Source organism: Podarcis raffonei, chromosome 7 (assembly GCF_027172205.1).
Source record: "Podarcis raffonei isolate rPodRaf1 chromosome 7, rPodRaf1.pri, whole genome shotgun sequence".
Classification (NCBI taxonomy): domain Eukaryota; kingdom Metazoa; phylum Chordata; class Lepidosauria; order Squamata; family Lacertidae; genus Podarcis; species Podarcis raffonei.
In genome coordinates, this window is record NC_070608.1 from 84,438,890 (window position 1) to 84,460,977 (window position 22,088).

The following is a 22,088-nucleotide window of genomic DNA, read 5'->3' on the forward strand; positions in this document are numbered from 1 at the left end:
CATGCTCGGGAGGAAAGCGGCGGATTGGGGTCCTCCGCCTTGAAAGAGAGAGCGCACAAGCTGCCATGTCTCCGTCTCTCCCTTTTCCCCCTCAGGGGCACGTCATGAGGAGATGGGGGGCGGGCGGGCAGGCAGCCCCTCTCTTGCAAGACTTCCTGAGGGAGGAGGAAGAGGAGGGGATGGGGAGGGATGCAGAAGGGCGGTACTTCAGCGGCTGCCGTGGCGCCGCAACCACCTCATGCCAGGCTCGTGGGCGGCGTGGGCGAGAGCCTCCCTCCCTCCCTCTCAGGTGGGGAAGGGCCGATGGAACTCCTCGCGCCAGGACAACGGCAGTCCCTATGTGCTGCTTAGCATCCCCTCCAACCAGTGCAGCATCTTAATGTAGTGATTTCCCCCTCTGCATCCCTTTCATAACTCTATTTTTATAAATCATTTGTCCATCCATAGTTCAAATTTTTACTACAAGTTTTCTGTCAATCCTACCAATGTATGTAACTCTTTGCAATAGCTTTTCCACTAAATGATAAACTTTCCCCATTCTTTATTAAAGAGGTCCTCTTCCTGGTTTCTAATTCTGCCTGTAAGCTTTGCCATCTCGACGTCGTTCATCCGTTTTGTCTGCCCCTCTTCTTTGGTCGGCGTTGTAGACCCTTAGGATCATCTAGTCCAACCCCCTGCAAAACACAGTCAGTGGCAGCCAAAGCAGCATGGCTCCATCAGTGCCGGATTTCTGTATAAACTAAGCCAAAATCCCTTATTTTGGCTGCTGACCCCTTATTTTCGAGGCTGCTGGTCCCTTATTTTCAAATCTGTAAGTTGACAGCTATGTTCTTTCTGCATTTGCAGAAACACTCTTATTCCAAATTACAGAAAGGTAGCCGTGTTGGTCTGCCATAGTCAAAACAAAAATTTTTTTTCCTTCCAGTAGCACCTTAAAGACCAACTAAGTTAGTTCTTGGTATGAGCTTTTGTGTGCATGCACACTTCTTCAGATACACTGAAACAGAAGTTGCCAGATCCTTCTATATAGTGAGAAGGTGGGGAGGGGTATTACTCAGAAGGGTGGTGGGAATGGGTGATTGGCAGATGGCTGTGATGAGCCTGTTGACGACTCTTAACGACTGCAATAGGTCTTACAGGAAAAAGCAAAACAAAAAAAAATTTTTCTTTCTAGTAGCACCTTAAAGACCAACTAAGTTAGTTCTTGGTATGAGCTTTCGTGTGCATGAAGAAGTGTGCATGCACACGAAAGCTCATACCAAGAACTAACTTAGTTGGTCTTTAAGGTGCTACTAGAAAGAAAAAAAATTTTTTGTTTAGGAAAAAGCAAGGGGTGAGAAGGTGAAAAATGGCTTTGTCATGTATAATGAGATAAGAATCCAATGTCTTTGTTCAGACCAGGTCTCTCCATGGTTTTAAGTTTGGTAATGAGTTGCAATGTCTTATTCCGAAGACATTGGGAGCAATGCACCAAAGAGAAATCGAGCACTATACAGAGCATATGCTACTCCAATGAAAACTTACCAAAACAGCATCCTGCAGTTTAATCGGTGATAACCGCAATTGCACGCGCGCGCGCACGCACGGATAACCCCATTTGTACTCCGCCCTGCGCGCACCAAGACCGTCGGGCGGTTGGCAGCCGGCGTCGCTGGGCGGGGCTCCGGGGAGCCTTCCCGCCTCCCTCCGCCGGAGAGAGAGAGACGGGGCGGGGAAGAAGGCTCCGTGGGCGGCCCCTGCCTCTGCCTCCCGTTCCCCGACGGCGGCGGTTCCCGGTCGGCTCCGTCGGAGGGGGAATTGGGCGCCTCTGGCTCGACGTCTCTCTCTCCGGCCATGCAGCGTCCGGAGGAGCAGCAGCCCTGGGGCGCCTTGGAGCCGTCGGGGCGTCGGGGAGCAGCGGAGCTCGGCGGGCGGAGGCGCCCCTGTCTCTCCGCCGACGGGAGCGTCTCGGCCAGGCGGCCGCCGAGCCGGGCGGCGACGGAGGGCCCTCGCTGCTCTCTCGACGGGGCTCCCGGGGACCTGGCGGAGGAGCTGCGGGAGTTCGAAGCCGTGCTGGACGCCTTCTCTCCCGGCGCCCAGGAGCGCCGCTTCCCCGGCGAGGAGCCTCCGGAGTCCCTCTTCCGCCTCGACGCCCAGAGTGAGTCCATGTTCTGCTACTGCTGCCGGGAGGGGTCTCTCCCCCTTTATTTCAGCCCCTCTTCAAGGGATCCTCGGCCGGTCGTGGGCTCAAGGATCTCTGGGGGATCCTGGGCTCACCTCCTGCCCGTCCTTTTGCTCGACGGACACGCGTCTGCCCCCCAGAAAGCGCTTGCTTTGTCGAGCGCTTCAGGGGGCAGCTGGAGTCGACACGGTCGTGTGCATGAATGAGGGGGATTCAATTGCCCAGTGCAGAAATGGCTCTGAGTGTCAGCTGAAGTTCCCGGTGCAAGTCCAGCTCTATGGATCACACACACGGGGCTGCTTCACTTGTCATGGGCATTGAATGCTAGTGCGCTGAATCTTGCTTGCTTGCTTAAAATGTGCGGATAGATGTGCAGTCCTGTGAAACTGACTGCTGTTCTTCCTGCCTTGGCAAATAAGAGGTGCCCACTCTGAATGGTCATCTATGGACTTAATTTCGGGTTGGCACTTAGCCTCCCCTCCCCCAATGCCTTTGAGAACCTCAGGTGTGCTGCCGCTTAGTGTCAGTGTTCTTGTGAAAAAGGTGCTGTCTTGACCTTTATCTTTTGCACCTCTGCTCTGATAGGCTCCCAAAATTGTTTCTTATTTACAAAACAAAAACACCTTTACGACAGATGCGTTTTCTGACAGTTTGCTCAGTGCCATTCATAGCAGAGCCAGGACTTGACTGCTGCACTTGAGAATTGACTGCTCAAAAACATTTGCTTCCAGCAATTTGCTGCCCAAAGCAGTCTGCTTGTTTACCTGACTTTTTCTTGACACAGACACCCCCACCCAACAGAAACAAAAGCACAGCTTTGTTTTGTGCCTGTGTTTTTCCTGCTGACGATATTTATTGTGATATATCTTGTGTCATTAAAACTCTGGTGGTTGGGAGATCTAGTCCTAAGTCCCTAGAATTCACTGGAGTAGACTTGTATAGAAAAGTGCTAAAAATCTCCATGATTGGCCATGGAAGCAGCTAGGGCTGGACTGTATCAACTTTCCAACATCGCAATGTGTCACCAGCTAAAGAATGTGATCATAGTGATTGTAGGGTTGCAAGGAACCCTAAGGATCATCCATTCGGGGATCGAACGGGCAATGTTGGTGCTATCAGCACCACACTCAAACCAACTGAGATCCATTGTGATGTTGAAAAGGAAGGAGCGTCATTTGGCCCCGTCCCCACGTGGCGCTGATGTGAAACCGCCTCGGCTCCCTCCACTGCCAGCACCTGGCTCAGGGAGGAAGGAGGCAGCTGGAGAAGGAAACTAAGGCTTGACAATAAACCTCTGGGTGAAGGTGCCATCATGGTCTAGCCCTCAAACCAGTCCTGGACAATGGGTTGATACATAGCCCAGGCCTAAAAACAGCATCTGCACTGTGTTGCATGTGAGGTGCCTCACAGTATTGAAGTTCTCTTATCCCGAAAAGATAAGCAGGGTACTCCCACCCGTTCTTCAATGGAACGGCAGAACATCTGGAGGGATCTCTAGAGAAGGGGTTTGTTGCAGTTGCTTCAAACCACAGCTGTAAGCTTGTTCCATAAGTGCCAATTCCTAGGGTCCCAGGTCCCTTCACACACACCCCAGTAAAATATTTGAGAGGGCTGGTTCTTGTGGTAGCACCAGGTGACTGACAGATGGGTGACCTTACCTACCTGTCAAAAGGTACTGTGGGGAGCCTAATGGTTTGGGGAAATAGCCATCCAGTCCACTGGCTAGAAATCGTTCCCCAAATCTGCAGTGTGGCATAATTTAGCACACACAAAATGAGAATTCAAACATTCTGTTTCTTAAAAAAGAAAACACAATTAAATGTGCAGCTGCTGTATAAAGATATTTGGAACCACACAGGCTATATTTGGAAAAAAGACTTCTGTTGCCCTGCCAGCCCGCCTCTCCTTCTCTCACAGCTTCTATTCAGACAACTTTTAATACCATCCTTCTTGCTACGATGTCGTTTGACCACAATCATATTCCAAAGCAACAGTGAAAATCCAAATTTAATAGTGCCTGAAATATTGCCACAATAAAGCATATGAAATAGGGGCTAAAGCACCATGACCAGTCTGTTGAGGGGGTAGAACGAGGGAGATCACCAAAAATGGTTGTTGGGTTCTCAAGAAGATGATTTAGCTCTAGGGCAGGGATGGGGAGCTTGTGGTCCTTCAGGTCCGGCCAGGGATCACGGGAATTGTAGTCCATTGACACCTGGAAGGATACAGGGTCTCCATCGTTGTGTATATCCATCTCCTCAGAGTATTGCAGAAGAACGATGTCAATCAACATTTGATGATCTCCTTCTACTGGTCCACAATAGAAAGTGTCCTTTCATACTGCACCACGGTGTGGTACGCTGGTTTGACATCAACTGATAGGAAGTGCCTACAGAGGGTGGTGAATATAGCACAAGATATTATGGGCTGTCCCGTGAATCCACTGGATGAAATAGCAGAAGAACGTTGCCTCAGGAGAGTGAGGAAAATTCTCAGGGATGATTCACACCCTGGCCTGGCACTTTCTTGATCTCCTGCCCTTGGGCAGAAGATATAGAAGCAAGATTAGTCGCACCAACAGGGTAACGAACAGCTTTTATCCGTTGGCTGTTAGGCTGCTGAATGAAAAGATAACAACAGGGCAACTGACTTTCGGGTTTGGTGGGTGTGCGTCAGTAAACGAGGGGAATTAAGACTAAGAGAGCTGAGTGGGGGGTGCTTGTGTAATCTCACTGTATACAAGTTGTAAGAGTGACAATAAAGTATTTCAATTATATAAAAAGACAAGTCAGGTCTGGGTGTGTTTAAACCCTCATCAAATTGGAAGGAGGCAGACTTCTAGTTACATGGACATGCCTTGATTTCTTCCTTGGTATTCTTGAATGGCAGTATAAGGAAACGACAATGACCTTTTGTAAAGAAACCCGAAAGGCGTAGCAGGATTAATAGAGAGGGCCTTTATTCTAGGGAAATGCCCAGATGTCATAACTTGACTGCTTCTCCTCCTTGGCCTTCTATGACACACACTGCTAAATTTACAGCCGCTCACAGTCCAGTACTGTTCAAACATCGACTCTCCCTCTTTGAATACAAGTTTATTTCCCTTTTTGTCTCTGTAGCGAAATTGTGGTGCCAAATTCATTACCCCGCCGTTTCCTTGGTAACACTTATGCGAAATGTCATTGTGGGAGAAGCCAAGCTACAAGGAGACATGCTCTAAAAAAACAAATCTGCAGCAACCGCAGTATTAAAAAAAGAAGAAGAAGGTTGCTAGGTGGTATTTTGTCTGTAAACAACTTTTATTGCATGGAGCAGCAAGCCACCTTACACATAGTCTCTCCTCCGGCTTCCTGCAAATTCATATCAGCTTCTTCTGATCTCTGCTAGCTAGTAGCTTAACCACAAGCCAAGAAAAGCATTCGACCAGCTCTTTCTACAGATCCTCTCTCTCTCTCTGTTTTGGGACTAGGGCTGTGATTATACTGTGTCTGTGTAACCATCTGCATTGCACAGTGGATCAATAACTGAGAGTCTTGATAGCTAACCTCCCCACTTTGCCTTTGACCTGCCCACTCGGTGTGTGATCGTGATGGGATCCAGAGCAGGAGGTACTAGGTGTAACTGCAGCACCAATGTGAGGACCTCTGCTACCAGCACTGCAGCTCCTATTGCCTTCTGGCCCTTGGGACCCAGCAGTGGTCTCTCCTTACACAGCAACCTTTATTTCTTCAATGTAGAATTTGCAGAAGAGTCAAGTGTAATGACTAGTTATTATAAATGCTCTAGATGGCCATTTCCTTTTGTGACCTTCTTTGGAGCAAAGTATAGAAGATGAGTTCATGCGATTTAAACAGATTTGCGAGCTAAGATTTGCCTAAATCCAATTCTGAACGGACTAAAGACAAAAGCTAAGGCTGTCCCTTGTCATCACTGTTATGTATTCGCCTTGGTTTCAGAACCATTAGCTACAAAAATAATCAGTTAATTTTTACATCAATACTAATTCCCAAAACTTATTTATCCAGTCACTACTCTGAGGCAATGATAGAGTTTTCCATTTGGGGGCAAACAGTACTGTCACTGCAACTATCATGTAGAAGGTTAATTCTATATGTTCTGTACTGATTGATTGAGATGTGCAATTTCAGAACAATAGTAGGGAATCTAATATTTTAGACATTAATCTTATAATAATGTTCCAGTACGTATTTCTGTCTCATTTCTATTTCAGTATATTATTTTCTATACAAAGATGAAATGCTTATTGTGCACATTAGTAAGACGTTCTTGTGAAATATAAATGGGAGATCTAGGGGTATTTATTAAGTAAGTTAAATTAATACTACACGTTTGTAGTAATTCTTAGCTGCTCGTTTCTCTGTCTCTCTTCCTGGATGGGAATCAAGGTGTATTTGCTTGCATCCGAACAAGCTTCCCTCACTGCTGGAAGAATAGCTGGGTAGCAGACCTACAGTAGATAAGCAGTACCATCAAAAGAAGGAAGTTGTGCACGATTGTGCAGCAAATCGGAACTGGCCATCCCTGTGTGGTTCTCCTGAACCAGGGCGCTTAATGCCTAAGAGCTCCTCCATCTGGAAACGCCTAGTTTGTGCCAGCAAGGCTGGTGGGTGTCTGAATCTCTGTGTGTAAATATACCAAAAGCAGCATGTTCACATTGGAGATGGAGGGGAAAGGTGATGTTCCAGTAACACATTAATGAGCCATAGAAAGACTTTCCACTCATGCAGAAAAGTTGATTCCCCTCCCTTCAAACCCCGCAGTCCTGGCTATGGACTTTTGTCGGTGGCCCCATGCACTCTTCAGGACACACATGGGGCCTGATATTCTACACCAGGGGTAAAGGTAAAGGGACCCCGACCATTAGGTCCAGTTGTGCCCGACTCTGGGGTTGCAGTGCTCATCTCGCTTTACAGTCATGTGGCCAGCATGACTAAGCTGTTTCTGGAAAACCAGAGCAGTGCACGGAAACGCCGTTTACCTTCCCGCCGGAGCACTACCTATTTATCTACTTGCACTTTGACGTGCTTTCGAACTGCTAGGTTGGCAGGAGCAGGGACCGAGCAACGGGAGCCCACCCTGTCGTGGGGATTCGAACCACCGACCTTCTGATCATAAAGTCCTAGGCTCGGTGGTTTAACCCACAGCGCCACCTGCGTCCCACACCAGGGGTAGTCAACCTTTTTATTTACCTACATGCACTCTTCAGGACACACATGGGGCCTGATATTCTACACCAGGGGTAGTCAACCTTTTTGTACCTACTGCCCACAAATGCATCTTTCTTGATGGTAAAATTTCCCCCCAGTGCTCAATGGAAGGAGGATTCAGCTTGTGCCGTAGAAACCCCTACCGCCCACCTAGAATCCTGAAATGCCCACTAGTGGGTGGTAGGGACCAGGTTGACAACCCCTGTTCTACATGGACAGTTAGTTGCAGATGCAAAGAGAGTTTGGGTGGCATCCGCACTTGGCCAGGGGTGGGGAACATCTGGCCAGATTTTGCTGGAACTCCAGCTCAGATCAGCCCCAGCCAGCATGGCTGGTGGTCAGGGTGGATTGAAGTTGGAGCCCAACAACCTCTGGAGGGCCACAGGTTTGCCCAGCCCAATAATTACCTATTCATGGCACAGATTTCAGTGGGGCGTTGTCAGAACTGGAGCATAACCTTGTGAAGGCATGGATTTTGTGGCTTGTATCCTCCTGGAAACTTTGATATTGTGCTGGATTGTAAAATGCTCTGAGGATTTAGCTAGTTCTGCTGACTCTTCTGTCTCAGGTTTGGATGACTACCACTTGATTGGATGTTAGAGATAATTTATTCTTGGCCCAACAGCCAAGTTTGGTCTCTCCATGCTTTCATGCTGAATTCAGTCAGTGGAACTCCACCAAAGATGGATTGTGCTTTTGTGGCACAAAGCTATAGGACTAAATCCAACTCGACACAGCTTAGAACTGCATCTGTAGACTTCCATCTCTGAATAATAGAAGGGTAAGTCAACCTTGCCCACCTATTGATGATGACAAGGTCTTGGTGTTTTGCTGCAACAAACCTGCAAAGCATGTCTCTGGCAAAAGCACTGGGGTCTTCTATTCCAAGTTAGACCATTTTGAATAAGTTTTGTTTTTGTTTGCATAGAGAGATGCTGGTTGTGATGCATACAAAAAAAACCCCCCAGAGGTGTAGCATGGGGAGTCCCAGGGGGGCCGTGGCCCCAGTGCGCACCTGTTGAATAGTTTGTTTAAACGTTAGGGTTCATTATTGTTTCACAGGATGTGTACCACTTTAAAAGCCAGGGTGCATATCCTGACCTAGTTTCTACAACTGTGTAGCAGGTGGCACTGTGGGTTAAACCACAGAGGCTAGGGCTTGCCGATCAGAAGGTCGGCGGTTCGAATCCCTGCGACGGGGTGAGCTCCCATTGCTTCTGCCAACCTAGCAGTTCGAAAGCACGTCAAAGTGCAAGAAGATAAATAGGTACCTCTCCGGCGGGAAGGTAAAAGGCATTTCCGTGAACTCTGGCTTCTGTCAGTGTCCTGTTGCTCCAGAAGCGGTTTAGTCATGCTGGCCACATGACCTGGAAAGCTTGTGGACAAACACCAGTTTCCTTGGCCTGAAAGTGAGATGAGTGCTGCAACCCCATGGTCACCTTTGACTGGACTTAACCGTCCAGGGGTCCTTTACCTTTTACCTCTCTCCTGGGCATCAAAGGATTTCTGTTTGAATCCAAGACTATGAGAGGAAGAAGGCCCTTTTGTGGTATGAAACCCTCCACTGACGGCACAGATTGTCTGGCAAATAGAAGGGGAAGAAATGGAGGCAGTGAGAGATTTTACTTTCTTGGGCTCCATGATCACTACAGATGGTGATAGCAGGCACGAAATTAAAAGACACCTGCTTCTTGGGAGAAGGGCAATGACAGGCCTAGATAGCATCTTGAGAAGTAGAGACGTCACCTTGACAACAAAGGTCCGTATAGTTAAAGCCATGGTTTTCCCAGTAGTGATGTCTGGGAGTGAGAGCTGGACCATAAAGAAGGCTGATCGCCGAAGAATTGATGCTTTTGAATTATGGTGCTGGAGAAGACTCTTGAGAGTCCCATGGACTGCAAGAAGATCAAACGCATCCATTCTTAAGGAAATCAGCCCTGAGTGCTCACTGGAAGGACAGATCGTGAAGCTGAGGCTCCAGTACTTTGGCCACCTCATGAGAAGAGAAGACTCCCTGGAGAAGACACTGATGCTGGGAAAGATGGAGGGCACAAGGAGAAGGGGGCGACAGAGGACGAGATGGTTGGATAGTGTTTTCGAGGTTACCAGCATGAGTTTGACAAAACTGCGGGAGGCAATGGAGGACAGAGGTGCCTGGCGTGCTCTGGTCCATGGGGTCACGAAGAGTCGGACACGACTAAACGACTAAACAACAACAAAACCATATACAATGGTACCTCGGGTTACATACGCTTCAGGTTACAGACTCCGCTAACCCAGAAATAGTACCTCGGGTTAAGAACTTTGCTTCAGGATGAGAACAGAAATCATGCTCCGGCAACGTGGCAGCAGCAGGAGGCCCCATTAGCTAAAGTGGTGCTTCAGGTTAAGAACAGTTTCAGGTTAAGAACAGACCTCCAGAACGAATTAAGTACTTAACCCGAGGTACCACTGTATCGTTAAGACTCCACAGTCATTACTAAACCTGAGATACCACTGTACGTGTAAATAAACCATATATCATTAAGACTCCACAGTGCCTCATTCTCAAAGGAAATACAATCCCATGGAATCTGGCACTGCTCGGGGGTTGGACTGGCGTGCAAGAATACGTTTAAGTCAAAGATGCAGGCTGACTTGCTGCTATAACACTAAGGATTATGGGTTGTCTTCTAGGACACTGGTTTTCCACCCATTAGTGAGGCATGATCTGACCTAAAGTGGGTTTCAGCTGCACTGCTATCACTGTGTAGATTATATGGTATAAAGTTAAAAATCAGGTCCCACAGTGCATGTCTGGACTAAAGGTGGGACCCTAGTCAGAAAAAAAGTTGAGTACAGCTGTTCCAGAATAAATGTGTTGTTTAAAAATAATTGTATGGTGATTTCTTCCCTTTTTGCTCTAAAAGGAAACTCTGAGTGTTCTTCCACTGCCCTTTCAACTAGTGTAATAACTAACTGTTGCTTAAGAGGCAGGCAGTCCTGCATGTAAGTAGATCTCTTGAGGTTTCGCTGGAGTCTGGAATAGAAATAACCGGAGCTAACCATGAATTATTTTGCCTGCCAAGGTAAGCATCCATCTTTCTGTACTCCAAACCCTTCATTAAGTAAGTTTTGCTTCAGCCAAAGCAGGCTGAATCTGCTTAGGAACTTGAATCCACATTCAAAGAACTGGGCTTGACGATACTTTCCTTAGAATTTTTCATAGTCTGATCCACCAAAGTTAGTGCGACTGGCATCAGGAGTCAGACGCAGGTGAAGGACATGGTTGGGACACTTGGTGCCCACATTCTATCTGGGGTGATGCTAAATATTAAACGATACATTCCCAGGAATCGAATCCCCTTGCTAGGATCCAAGAGGGTTGAAGAGAGAGACAGTACAGCCCAAAAGCTAACTGTTCGGTATGACATGGTACTTGAAACATCAGAGGGCTGGTGTGTAGAGGCGTGCTCCCTTCAGCTGATGACAGTTACAACTTCATCTTCAAGGGAACCCCCATATGAAGTGCATTGCAGTAGTCATTTTTTTAAAAAAACAATTTCTGCTTTAGGTAGTTGAAAAATTCTAATTAGGAAATAATTTTGTAGTCTCAATCAAAGCATCGCATAGTGCCAATTTTGCAGTAGTTCATACCAATAAGTTAGATGTGGGTCCCAGTAGACATCAGAGATTTCCCTTATGCTCACAGCTTTTTGCCCTTTTCCTGGAGACTCTGGAAATAGCCACGTATAATGATAGAAATGGAAGGGGTTACAGGAGGAAGGGAGAATAGCATATCCTGAACCTCTATGCAGATGATATGATACGCATGACTCAAATGATGCAGGATATCTTACGAGCATTGTCGAAAAACCTAGCGGATTTGAAAGGGTGGCTTTTTGGATACATCTTAAATAACATATTTCAGTATACCCCCAATGATTAAATGTGCCTAAAAGAATGGATAAATATTCCACAATGTCATAAGGCTTTCCAATACCTTAGAATCTGGATACCCTGAAACTTGAATAAATTACATGCTTTAAATTGTTCTTTTAGTGATTTTTTTTAAAGGGCATGAGTAGATGGAAAAAATTAACAGCTTTAGGAAGAGTTGTGGCGGCACATATTATGATACTTCAGAACTTACTCTTTTTGTTTCAAGTTTTCCCCACCCCTCTCCAAACAGGTAGTTTGAAACAATGGCCCCAAATTATACCTGTTTTTGCATTTCAGAAAAAGTAACCTGAATTGGCCAGCGGAAAATCAGAAAGGGGCAGATGGAGATTATAGTGCTTTTCAGCCGAGGCCACTCAGCTTTATTCAGAGAAAGATTGATAAAAAATTGATTATGTTGGAGCATGAGATATTACTACACGTGGATTTAGAGGCGTAACCGTTTTGTAAATTGTCATCTACAGCAATACAAAAAATCCATATACATTAAAAGATCAGGACATGGGGGGGAATGGAGGGTCATTTCCCCCCAATGCGCTTCTTACTGTTTCCACTGGAATATCATCCTCAGCTTGTAGATTTACCTTGACAGAAAACCATTTTGTATTGGGAAAAGAAAATTATGTTCAGCAGCCTCACATTTCTCCTCAGTTATCCCTACTATATATGCGGACAGAAGCTATGAAAGCAACTGTAATGGGGAATTAGAGCTTCTTGTCATCAACATATTGATTTCTGCAGATTGGATAGTTTTAAAATGCTTAAAGTTGCCTCTCCAAGGCAGATTCCACTGTTTAGAGTTGTGGGGTATCCTTCAGGTTCTGCTGGAGTTCATTTACTTAATTTTTATTATTATTAAAAATAAAATGCTACCCTGAGGAGCAGACTTCCAGGTTACAGCATGGTCCATCTTGCCACCTTTCAAAATGTTGCCTGCCTGCCTGTCTGTCTGTGTGCGTTTCATTTTTAAAATACCCAGTTTCATCTTTCATTCTCTACTAGCTTTTGTAGTCTAGCGCCCATATAGCCATAGAAACAAGAAACTTTGATAAAAACCCTCTATATTTTCACCTAATAAATAGCATGATTTCAGGAGTGTTGCTATTATGAGAGCTCAGAATGTGGAAGGGGTGATTAAAAACCGAGTGGAGCTGACAACACGGAGTTGGTTAAATATTTGCCAGTTATCTGAACCTTTTGTTTTCTCTGCCGTGCCATCAGGCCACGAAGATCTTGCTCCCTATTGTGATAGGAATTTTGAGGTCTTAGATATATGGTAATGTTCATAAGCGTACCAACCAAGCACGTACATAGATCAGCACAGGAAGACCAACCTGGAACCATTTTGATTCCTAAACTGAGCAAATGTTTTCTCTGCAAGGTCAAAGTGGGAAACCTCCCCATTGTCTCTTTCCTCACAAATCCTGTCTTAAGGGCACATTTAAGATATGAATAGGGTGTGAGCCTGTGACCTGGCCCAGGAACTAAGTATTTATCACTACAAAAGACTGGCCAGGCTCCCCAGGATCAATCAAGTAACCTGCCAGACAGGAGATAGACAACAACAGGAGAAAACAATATTGAAATTTCTGTTTTAGACTGCCTTTTCTGTGATGTAGGTGTGATGTATCTGAGGGGTGGTCTTAGGTTACACCCCTTCTGTGATGTATGTATGATGTTTCTAGGGGTGGCCTTGATCTACAGGGTGGCAATTTTAAAAGTCTTTATAAGGCCTTGCGCACCATTTTTCTGGGTTCCTTCTCTCCTGCGGGTGAGGGGAGCACCCTGTTGCAACAGATCAATGAAGATCAAGCTTACTAGCTGCTTTGCTTCTCAATATTCTCTGGTTGGCCTCTGTTATCTTCTCCTTCCAATAGGGAACCTATGTAAGGACTCTATATGGGTTCTTGGATACCCCATAAGGAAAAAGGGCAATTTTTGTTTACAACACTATCGAATGGCCCGAAGGCAGAAGTTTGTTTTCAGCACATCCAAGCTACATCAGATCTAATCAGCCGGGGCAGCGCATGCTTTCATGTGTCTGGCCAAAAGCACACAAATCCACACGGATCAATTAGATTCCTATTTTAATAGACACTCTGATGGAGGGGAGCTTTTCAGCCCCTTAAAATCCTCAGCCTATTTCTAGAGCTATACTTCTGTGGGCATGGAGCCCATAATAGCCATTTACATAGGGGCCTGGAGAGGTTTGGGGGAAGGTCTCAGCCTAGTTAGTGAACAGGGGCTTTATGCCAACGTCTCCGAACTCCACGAAGGACGAACAGAAGTGTAAATAAACACACATACTGTAGCTAGTTGTGTTGGGTTCAGTGGGAAGCCTGCTGCATGCAAGAGTACATTAAATATTTTCACCCACTTGCCCACCTAGCCTATTTCATTCCGTTAGAAGAAGCAAGCTAGCCGACAGCAGGAGAAAGCTTTTATGAGCTGCTGCGCATGAACCACAGCCAAAGAGGCAGAGAGCAGCTGGTAGGGACAGAAGGAGCATTAAGACTGAAGCACAAAAGTCAAACAGCATTAAATCTTGAGAATGCCTTCGAAGCCACGCTGCCATTGTCAGCTGCTGCCATTGTCCTGAAACGTCTTGTGATTTACCGTGGTCGTTTCAAACCTTGCAGTTAGTTCTGGCATTCAGATAAGCCGATGGAACAATCCCCGTGCTAATTTTGCCTTTTCAAGCACTCCAAATAGCTGCTCAGGTAGAAAACCCATCTAGCTGCAGATCAGAATCTCTCAGGGGACGGGACGGGACATTGTGGGTGCGTAGAGGAAGCTTATCATCTCACAATAAGTGCATGGCTTCTCGTTGCTTGAGAATTCAAACATTGTTCCTCCAGGTAATTTCACTGTTGCATTTCATAGAAATCAGAGAGCTGTAAGGGACTCCCCCCCAGGACCTTCTAAGTCCAAGACTCTGGAACGCAAGAACCACAGCTAAATAATCCCTGACAGATGGACTCTTAACTTCTGTTCAAAAACCTCCAGTGAAGAAGATTGCACAACCTTCCAGCTGGCTCAGGTGACAGTTGCTATCAGATGAGAAAGGAGAGGAGGATGTGGGGGCAGCCTGAGAGGGTGGGGGCTTCCTTTGCCCCTTTGCCTTTAGACGCAGGTCTACTGGCTCTCTCTCCTGCCCCATCCACAGAGCAGCCATATTTCCTAGCAAGCTGGGAGGCAAGGCTGCACAGCTGGAGGAGCAATGAGAACCAGAGGAGTTGACCCCCCCACACACACCTTGCCACCAATAACTTGTCACTGCTTCTGCCATGGGCAACAGACGCACACTTTCGAACGCACCCGTCTCATAGGGAGTTTTGCCAGTGAACACACCATCTTACCTTTAAGGCCAGGGCCTTTTCAGTGATGGCTCCGACCTGGTGGAATGCTCCGTCCCATGAGACCAGGGCCCTTCAGGATTTAACCTCCTTCTGCTGGGCCTGTAAGGTAGAGCTATTCCGCCTGGCCTTTAATTTGAATTCAGCCTGATCTTTTACTTCCCTTCCCTTCCCTCCCCCTCCCCTTTTATGAAGATTACCCGCTCTGAGACCCCACAGCTAATTCTCCCCTGGCCTCCCCGCTGGCCCAAGTAGGACCAATTCAGCCAGCTAGCCTTGCTGATTATCTAATATTTATTAGATGGATTTCCCCTAAATTGATTTTTGAACATTGAATTTTATTGTTATTCATGTTTTTGTACTGTATTTTATGCTGCTTTTACAATTAAGTGTTTTAAATTTGTTGTTAGCCACCCTGAGCCCGGTTTTTGAACCGGAAAGGGCGGGGCATAAATATTTTATTATTATTATTATTATTATTATTATTATTATTATTATTATTAATATTACTATTATTAGCAGGAGGGAGGGATGTAACAATTATTAAGACATCTTTGTGACTTTTATCCCATCTTGGAACCCTGATGCCGTTCTTGTCGTCTATAGCTGCGCCTCAGACTTATCTGTCACTGATTTCGTTTGTTGCAGGCTGTGAATAAAGCTCACTCCCCCCCCTTTTTTTTTTACACGTAAGAGCCTCTGTTGAAGATTTGGGACAGGAGCCAGGAAAGGCACGCAGAGTTTTAACTGTGAAACCTTTCAGGAATCTGTTGCTTCTTTTTTCTCATTTATTTGGGGTGTTGGAGAAGGGATTTTAATCAGCTCTCATTGATTAAGTCTACGGGGTAATCAAATTTTGCAGCACTAGCAGAATGGCAGGGGTATAGTCATTCGTTTTCTCTCTGGTAGTGGGAGGGGGCTGAGGAAGGGGGCTACTGCTGCTACAGATTTTCCTGCTCTAAATGCTTGATATGTTTTTGTCGCAGGTGCAGATTCACTCTGCAGAAATAGTTTCGGTTTCAGTGACGGAAAGCTAAACTCCCCAGCGCTGTCTCCTCCAGCTGTGTCTACTCCAACAATAGCTTCTCGCAAAGGTAATACAATTCTGAATAGCACAGGTGTGTTTATAAGCAAACGTTTATGCTGAGCATCCATGTATCTTATCCTGTGTTGTAGAGATAATCCACCATCACCCCCCAAACTCCTGGATTGACTTGATTAAGCTCCCACTGTGAGGAGGAAGAAAAGATCACCATGAACTCAGAGACTGGACATCAGAGTGTGCAGGCTAGAGAGGGATTTCTCCTTAGGAACCACCCTCTTTGGCCTCTAAGCTCCCATATGGCTCCAGGCCCTTTTTTCCATGGGATGGTGGCCATTGGATGCCTGCTTCTGCCCTACAAAGATAGTGTTTGCCTGTGCTTCAGGATCGCATTACGGACCTCATTTCTGCTAGTGCTCAATTTGTTTCCATGCCAAGGCAGAACCTTTAGGATCTATAAAGTAATGGGAAATAAAACTGCATTCACTGCAGTAAAGTGTGCATAGAAATGCATATATAGCATTAGTGAAAATAACGTACAAAAATTGATTATATTTTGAAAAATTACTTTGCAAAAATGTTGATACCGCTTACAGACTTGTGCATATTAGGACAAATTAGTGGGTGGGATGTTTTAATGTTATGTTCTTTTCTGGGTTTTAATGGACGGATGTAGTTGTTTTCTTTCTGTAAGTTACTTTGGGTTGCCTGGGAATAATTTCTCAAGTGGCATTAGAACTCTGGAAAACTCATGAATTTGTGTCTTTAAATGTTCATTGTTATTTATTTAGACATGGACCATAAAGCACCATATCAATCTTGGGCTTGTTTTTCCAGGAAAGCTTGGAGACACAAAAGAATTAGAAGATTTTATCACTGATCTTGATAGGACCTTGGCAAGTAAGTCAGGCTAATGGGCAACTAGACTCAAATTCATTTATTGCAGATGGCTGGGGAAGGATGGCTGCAGCCTCACCTCTCAGATCCTGGGCATGAATACGGGGGGAAAACCGGAACCTACTTTAGACAGCTGAGGCAAACCACAAAATGGCGTCTGTCTGCCAGGGAAGAAGGGGCGAGCGAAGATCTACATCGCCCAGGAGACCCCAGAGGGCAGCCCTTGCCATTTCTTTCCTAGGCATGGGAGGAGACCCCCAGTACCTGCTATTCATTGAGAGGCCACTATAGAGGCGGCCTTGGGGGGGAGGGAGGTTGAGCAGGAGGCAGGTCTGACCCCCCCCAAAAGTGGCACCACAGCCATTGTTGCCACTGGCAGCAGCGAGGAATGCATCACACCGGATCTGCTCCTATGGATTCTGCCACCTGAGGCCGATCACCTCACCTGGTCTCATGGGCCGGCCCTCGCCTACTTGTCCTCATTGCATCCTCAGCTTGGCCATAAGGGCTGGAGTGATTACTCCTTGTTGGTATAACTTGTGAACCTTCCCAGCAGCGGTGTGTGACCTTAGCGAGGTTTATCTTGGTGTCATAGAGGTTTAAGGAAACTGTCCCCAAAAATACATTTGAGTCCATGACAGCAGGCCATTTTAATACCTGCCCTGCCTTATGTTCTTATAGGTATGTGAAACAACTGTTTTTGCATGAAACTGGCCTACAAAAGGTTGAGGCTGAGTCTGGGCGGATCCTGTTCCGTACGACGAAGACACAGACGGAGACCCTCATCTCCCAAGCGTGCAACCTGCCACCTGCTCTTCCACTTTTAACCGTGACGACTCTTGTAACTTTCTCTTCAAATAACAAATTTGCTGATGCCGTACTTTTTCATAAGATATAGCTTAACATTAATTTAAAAGTGCTGACGAAAAGGTTTGTAATTTTATATAGCTAATGTAAATGCTTTTTTTTTTTTTGGTTAAATATATTTTTGTATGCAAATAAAATACGAACTGGATTTTTTGTTTTGGTTTTGAAAAAGGGGGCTGTCCCCTATTTGACACTTTCATCCCATTATTTGAGAAGCTTACAGCGGTTAACTTGGGAAGCCACCATCATGTGACACAGATCAGTGTGGTTCTAGTTCACCCTGTGCCCATTGGCTTGCAAGGATTCCATCTTGCATTAGATAGCACGCTGGCCGGCTGGCTGGCACAATTCTGCCTCTTTCTCAGTGCCCATTTACAGTGATGAGAGGCGTACTCATCTGATATGACAGACATGGATGGGAGCGACAGAGTTGTAGCAACTGAGCTTCTATTGAGCATCAAAACAATGGGAACACTCGGCTGGCGTACGTACGGTAGTCTGTGAAGCCAGATCTCTTGCATTCGGTCTGGTTTCATAAGGAATACCTCCCCCTCCCGGCATGTTTCCTGACCTCATTTTAATTAATGTAGACATTCATTTCAGTAAAAGCAACATTGCGTGTTGCGCAGTCTTTCAATATTTGGTTACTCGTGATGAACTTGGAGGGCAAGAACGCTGAGCCTAACTATATTCCTGATGTATTCATTTTTGTTGGGAAGAGGGAAATTCAGTCGTCCTGTTCTGAAGGAGGGTTGTACCACAGGGCTATTTTGAATGTGAAGATTATTTGAGGGTTGCATTGAGGAGACTCGTATCATACTCTCCTCCTGGGTTTGTACTGTTTTAGAAGCCACCTTTAAATAAATCACTCAGACAGCAGTAAAGGTTAGTTGACTTTCCCCAAAAACCTTTTATCAAATCTTGCAGCTGCTTTCCCCAAACTGAATTCCTCCCTTCTCCAAGTGCAAATTTCTTTATGGCTGTAGTACATTAACTTCCAGAGAGGCACTGAAGCATATTTTCAAAAAGAACACTTGTGGGAAATTGTTCACACTGGGGCGAGTTCCCCCCCACTGCATTCTGTTAAGAGTGAGAATAGAAAATAAAGACCTACACACTGTGTTCTCTAGATACAAAGAGACCCTTATTTATTCTTTTAAATGTCAGAATGGGGAAAACGGGTTATTATTGTTCACACGTCTCTGGATGCAGCAGATGGGCTATTTAAAGAAACATTTGTTTGCTTGCCAATGTGGCTGAGCTGGGAAGAGATCCGAAAACTGACTGACATTGTGAGTGTAATGCAAAGTCTAGGAAACAAGGAATGAGTCCAAACGCCAAATTATGAAGAAATCTTAAAAAATAAGAGTACAGCCCTTCAGGGTCTTAGGGCACAGAAGTAGAAATGATACATTTTCCTTAAGAAATCAACCTTCCCCTCAGATTTTCTATTTTGTCATTGGGTTGCACATAAGAAAAAGGTTGTAAGAAATTAGTATTTTGCATTTTACATCCAATTCTTAAAAAGCCTGGTTCACACACTTCTTTGTTGTTTCTTCAGCTCATTCTCTTGTGTATCACAACACATGCAGTCTCACATGGGGTGTGTGTATGTGACTGTTTCAGCAAACAACCACATTGCATTATTATTTTCCTGGGAAAGAATGTTAGTGTTTGAAATCTTAAAACATTTTCTAGCTGAAGATATTCTGCTGACCCGCTTTGTTTTCTGATGTACTACCTGCCTTGCCTCTCTCTCTTAATCCAGAATTTTGAAATTGAGACGTTTACGTTTTGAAATACATTGTGAGGATTTGTTGGGGAGGAATGAAATCCACAATATCATTCCTCTCTTCCCCCTGCTTTGAATTTAGCAGATTTAACAAACTGATAGTAACATGTGGTCCAGAGCCCAGTGATGCATGAATTGTGAGGCATCTTAATACATAACCATTATTCACTCTTGCAACTTGCTAAACTAAAACGGAATTTCAGAGCTTGCCATACGTGGATGGTGGTGCTTTCACGCCAGTCTGCTTACGAAAGCAATAAAATATTACCATTTGTGTCTCTTGATTCCTTGCATTGCCCCTAAGTTGGTTTTTGTTTTTAAAGTTTCGCGTTTAGAGGAAGCTCATGGCCTTTCCCAGTTTTATGCTATTATCTCTTGCCCTTCCATCATCAGGAACATTGTCGTGCCCAAGTACAGCAACATCTGACTGCCTTGGGCGATGGAAAATGATGCTAAGGAGTTTGCTCTGATATTGTACTGCTCTGGCTTTCAGAACGACTCCACATTTTTCTGGCTCATTCAACGGACAGGGAATGGCTCTCAAGTACCACTTCACTGTGGATGGCAGAGCTCTCTCTCTCTTGAGAACTTTTTGCCGTCTCTTCATAATTGGACAGAGTCGTCATCGTGCTGTGCAGTGTTTTTCTCCTACGAGACAAACAGCAGCTTCAGGAGAAACATTTAGATTGGGAAAATCTGATTTTGTTCTTAGCATGGTCAAATATTTTCACTTAACGCAGCCTCAGAAAGTCAGCTGCAACCAAATATAATGCATTTTCTTTCAGTGTTTGCAGACGCACTGTTGCTTATAATCACAGTTAGATGTCTACACAGAGGGGCAGAAAATCCTAAGCTTCTGAAAAACAGTGACGGCCATTCTAGTCCAGCAGGCATTTAAATGAAGCTTTGGAGTTTTTAATGATTTTTTATTTTATTTTAGTCGTTAATATGCTTTTGCAATTTCTGTGTACACCACTTGGAAACATTCATGATTAAGTGATATATAAATAGCTGAAATTATATATATATATCTTTAAAAACGCTACTTGTCCCATGTGTGCAGTACCTTTGATGGGCAAACAAATCACTGCTCACACTGCAGCCATTCCAAGGGTAGATTAACGATCTAGAATTAAACAAATTGGTTTTTCATTTGAAATTCTCAGAAGTTTTCAGATGCCTATGAGACAGTGTGAAGCATCCCGGCCCATTTGGCTCCACACCTTAACACTACGCTGCTTTTCTACTTGAGGCAGAAAACGCAAAGGGAGACTATTAGATCTGTCTGATGTGCACATTACCACATTCATTCTTATTAACGGACAGAAAATTATTATGGGTTTTACCAGCTCCAAAAAGGATCAATGGGAAATGACAAAACATCCTGCTTTTTGCAGTAGATCAGTGGTGTCCAAACTTTTCAAAGAGGGCCAGATTTGATGAAGTGAAGCGCCATGAGGGCCAACCAAAGTTGTTGAGGTTTTTTTAGGATTTTACTCAGGAAATAAACTGCCACAAGTGCCGGATTAAACTGACCAGCAGGCCGGATTAGGGATTTTGGACATGCCTGCAGTAGACAGATATTCAGTGCAAGTCAGTGTCTAAGCAAACTGTAGATGGAAAGTTTAAATTACTGAAAGCTTTTAATGTGGGTGGGGTTTCTTTTAAAAAAACCCACTAAGGTTTTTACTCAAATGTAGCAGTAATAGGTAGATACGCCCATTTAAGTACAATATATACTCCAATATAAAGTATAGTACTTATTCCAATTGAAAGCCTACGGGTTGTATTCTGTGCCATCCATGAGCAGCACTTACACGTGTAGAAGGCAACATCTTCCAATCCTCTCTCCTCTAATCATGTTGAAGGCTCCTCCTTCCACAGAAAACATTGAGGCGCGTGGGCTTGGGGAGGGAGGCGAAGTCCCTTTACGGAAGCACAAAGTCCACCCGTACAACGCTAGATTCCGCCCAGTGTTACTAGAATTAGATCACCCTCTTAAACTCCGCCAAGGTGCTTCCCATATACAACTGACCAGTTACAGATTAAAAGCAGGCCCCTTCCTAAGCGTTTGACAGCATGGTGGAGGTGAAGATCTGCTGTAGAATCTGGGGGATGTCCTTGGTGTCCATGGCAATAAAGGAACGGCCGGCTGGCAGCGTCCTTTGCAACCTGCAGATCAGGAAAGAGAAAAATACATGATTGCAAATTGTGTCCCACTACAATAAATACGTGGACGCAGGTGGCACTGTGGCCTAAACCACGGAGGGCTTGCTGATCAGATGGTTGGGGGTTCGAATCCCCGCAATGGGGTGAGCTCCCATTGCTCGGTCCCTGCTCCTGCCAACCTAGCAGTTCAAAAGCATGTCAAAGTTCAAGTAGATAAATAGGTACCACTCCAGCGGGAAGGTAAACGGCGTTTCCGTGCGCTGCTCTGGTTTGCCAGAAGCGGCTTAGTCATGCTGGCCACATGACCCGGAAAGCTGTCTGCGGACAAACGCCGGCTCCCTTGGCCAATAAAGCGAGATGAGCACCGCAACCCCAGAGTCGTCCGCGACTGGACCTAACGGTCAGGGGTCCCTTTACCTTTATCTTTACACTAAATACATCAAATAACGTTTAAATGCTCTTAAGAGGAAAGTAAAAAATTCCTTCCAAATCTCTTGTACTGTAACTGCAACCTGAAAGACTTGGAAACTTTGGCGGGAGCAAACAGGGAAAAGGCTTTGCCTCTGCAAAAGTCTTCTTGCAGCAAGGCTCCTTTCTATTTGGGTTTGCTATGTGCTATGCACATGCGTGGCAGGCA

At 45.4% G+C, this 22,088-nt stretch overlaps 2 protein-coding genes across 5 annotated transcripts in view; one reads left to right on the top strand and one right to left on the bottom strand.

The window, feature by feature from the left end:
• Positions 1–1,681: 1,681 nt before the first annotated feature.
• RGCC (regulator of cell cycle) lies at positions 1,682–17,638 on the top strand. Its single transcript, XM_053397256.1, has 4 exons — positions 1,682–2,137; positions 15,671–15,778; positions 16,564–16,626; positions 17,305–17,638. Exons 1-4 carry the CDS (start codon positions 1,834–1,836, stop codon positions 17,310–17,312), a joined length of 483 nt encoding a protein of 160 aa, XP_053253231.1. The 5' UTR covers positions 1,682–1,833; the 3' UTR covers positions 17,313–17,638.
• Positions 17,639–20,187: 2,549 nt separating this feature from the next.
• Positions 20,188–22,088, bottom strand: part of VWA8 (von Willebrand factor A domain containing 8) — a 92,004-nt gene continuing 90,103 nt past the window's right edge. For 3 of the 4 annotated variants that reach the window (XM_053397243.1, XM_053397240.1, XM_053397244.1), the window contains one exon: positions 20,188–21,454. In XM_053397243.1, the coding sequence (XP_053253218.1) occupies positions 21,346–21,454 (109 nt within the window). In that variant the 3' untranslated portion in view covers positions 20,188–21,345. The remainder of the gene's footprint in view (positions 21,455–22,088) is intronic. The other variant, XM_053397241.1, reaches the window with a different exon arrangement.

Bases quoted from the DNA above. Each gene is read 5' to 3' on its own strand.
- RGCC (XM_053397256.1), top strand. From the start codon at position 1,834: ATGCAGCGTCCGGAGGAGCAGCAGCCCTGGGGCGCCTTGGAGCCGTCG. The intron at 2,138-15,670 runs GTGAGTCCATGT...TTTTTGTCGCAG, and splicing joins CTTCCGCCTCGACGCCCAGA to GTGCAGATTCACTCTGCAGA. The intron at 15,779-16,563 runs GTAATACAATTC...TTGTTTTTCCAG, and splicing joins AACAATAGCTTCTCGCAAAG to GAAAGCTTGGAGACACAAAA.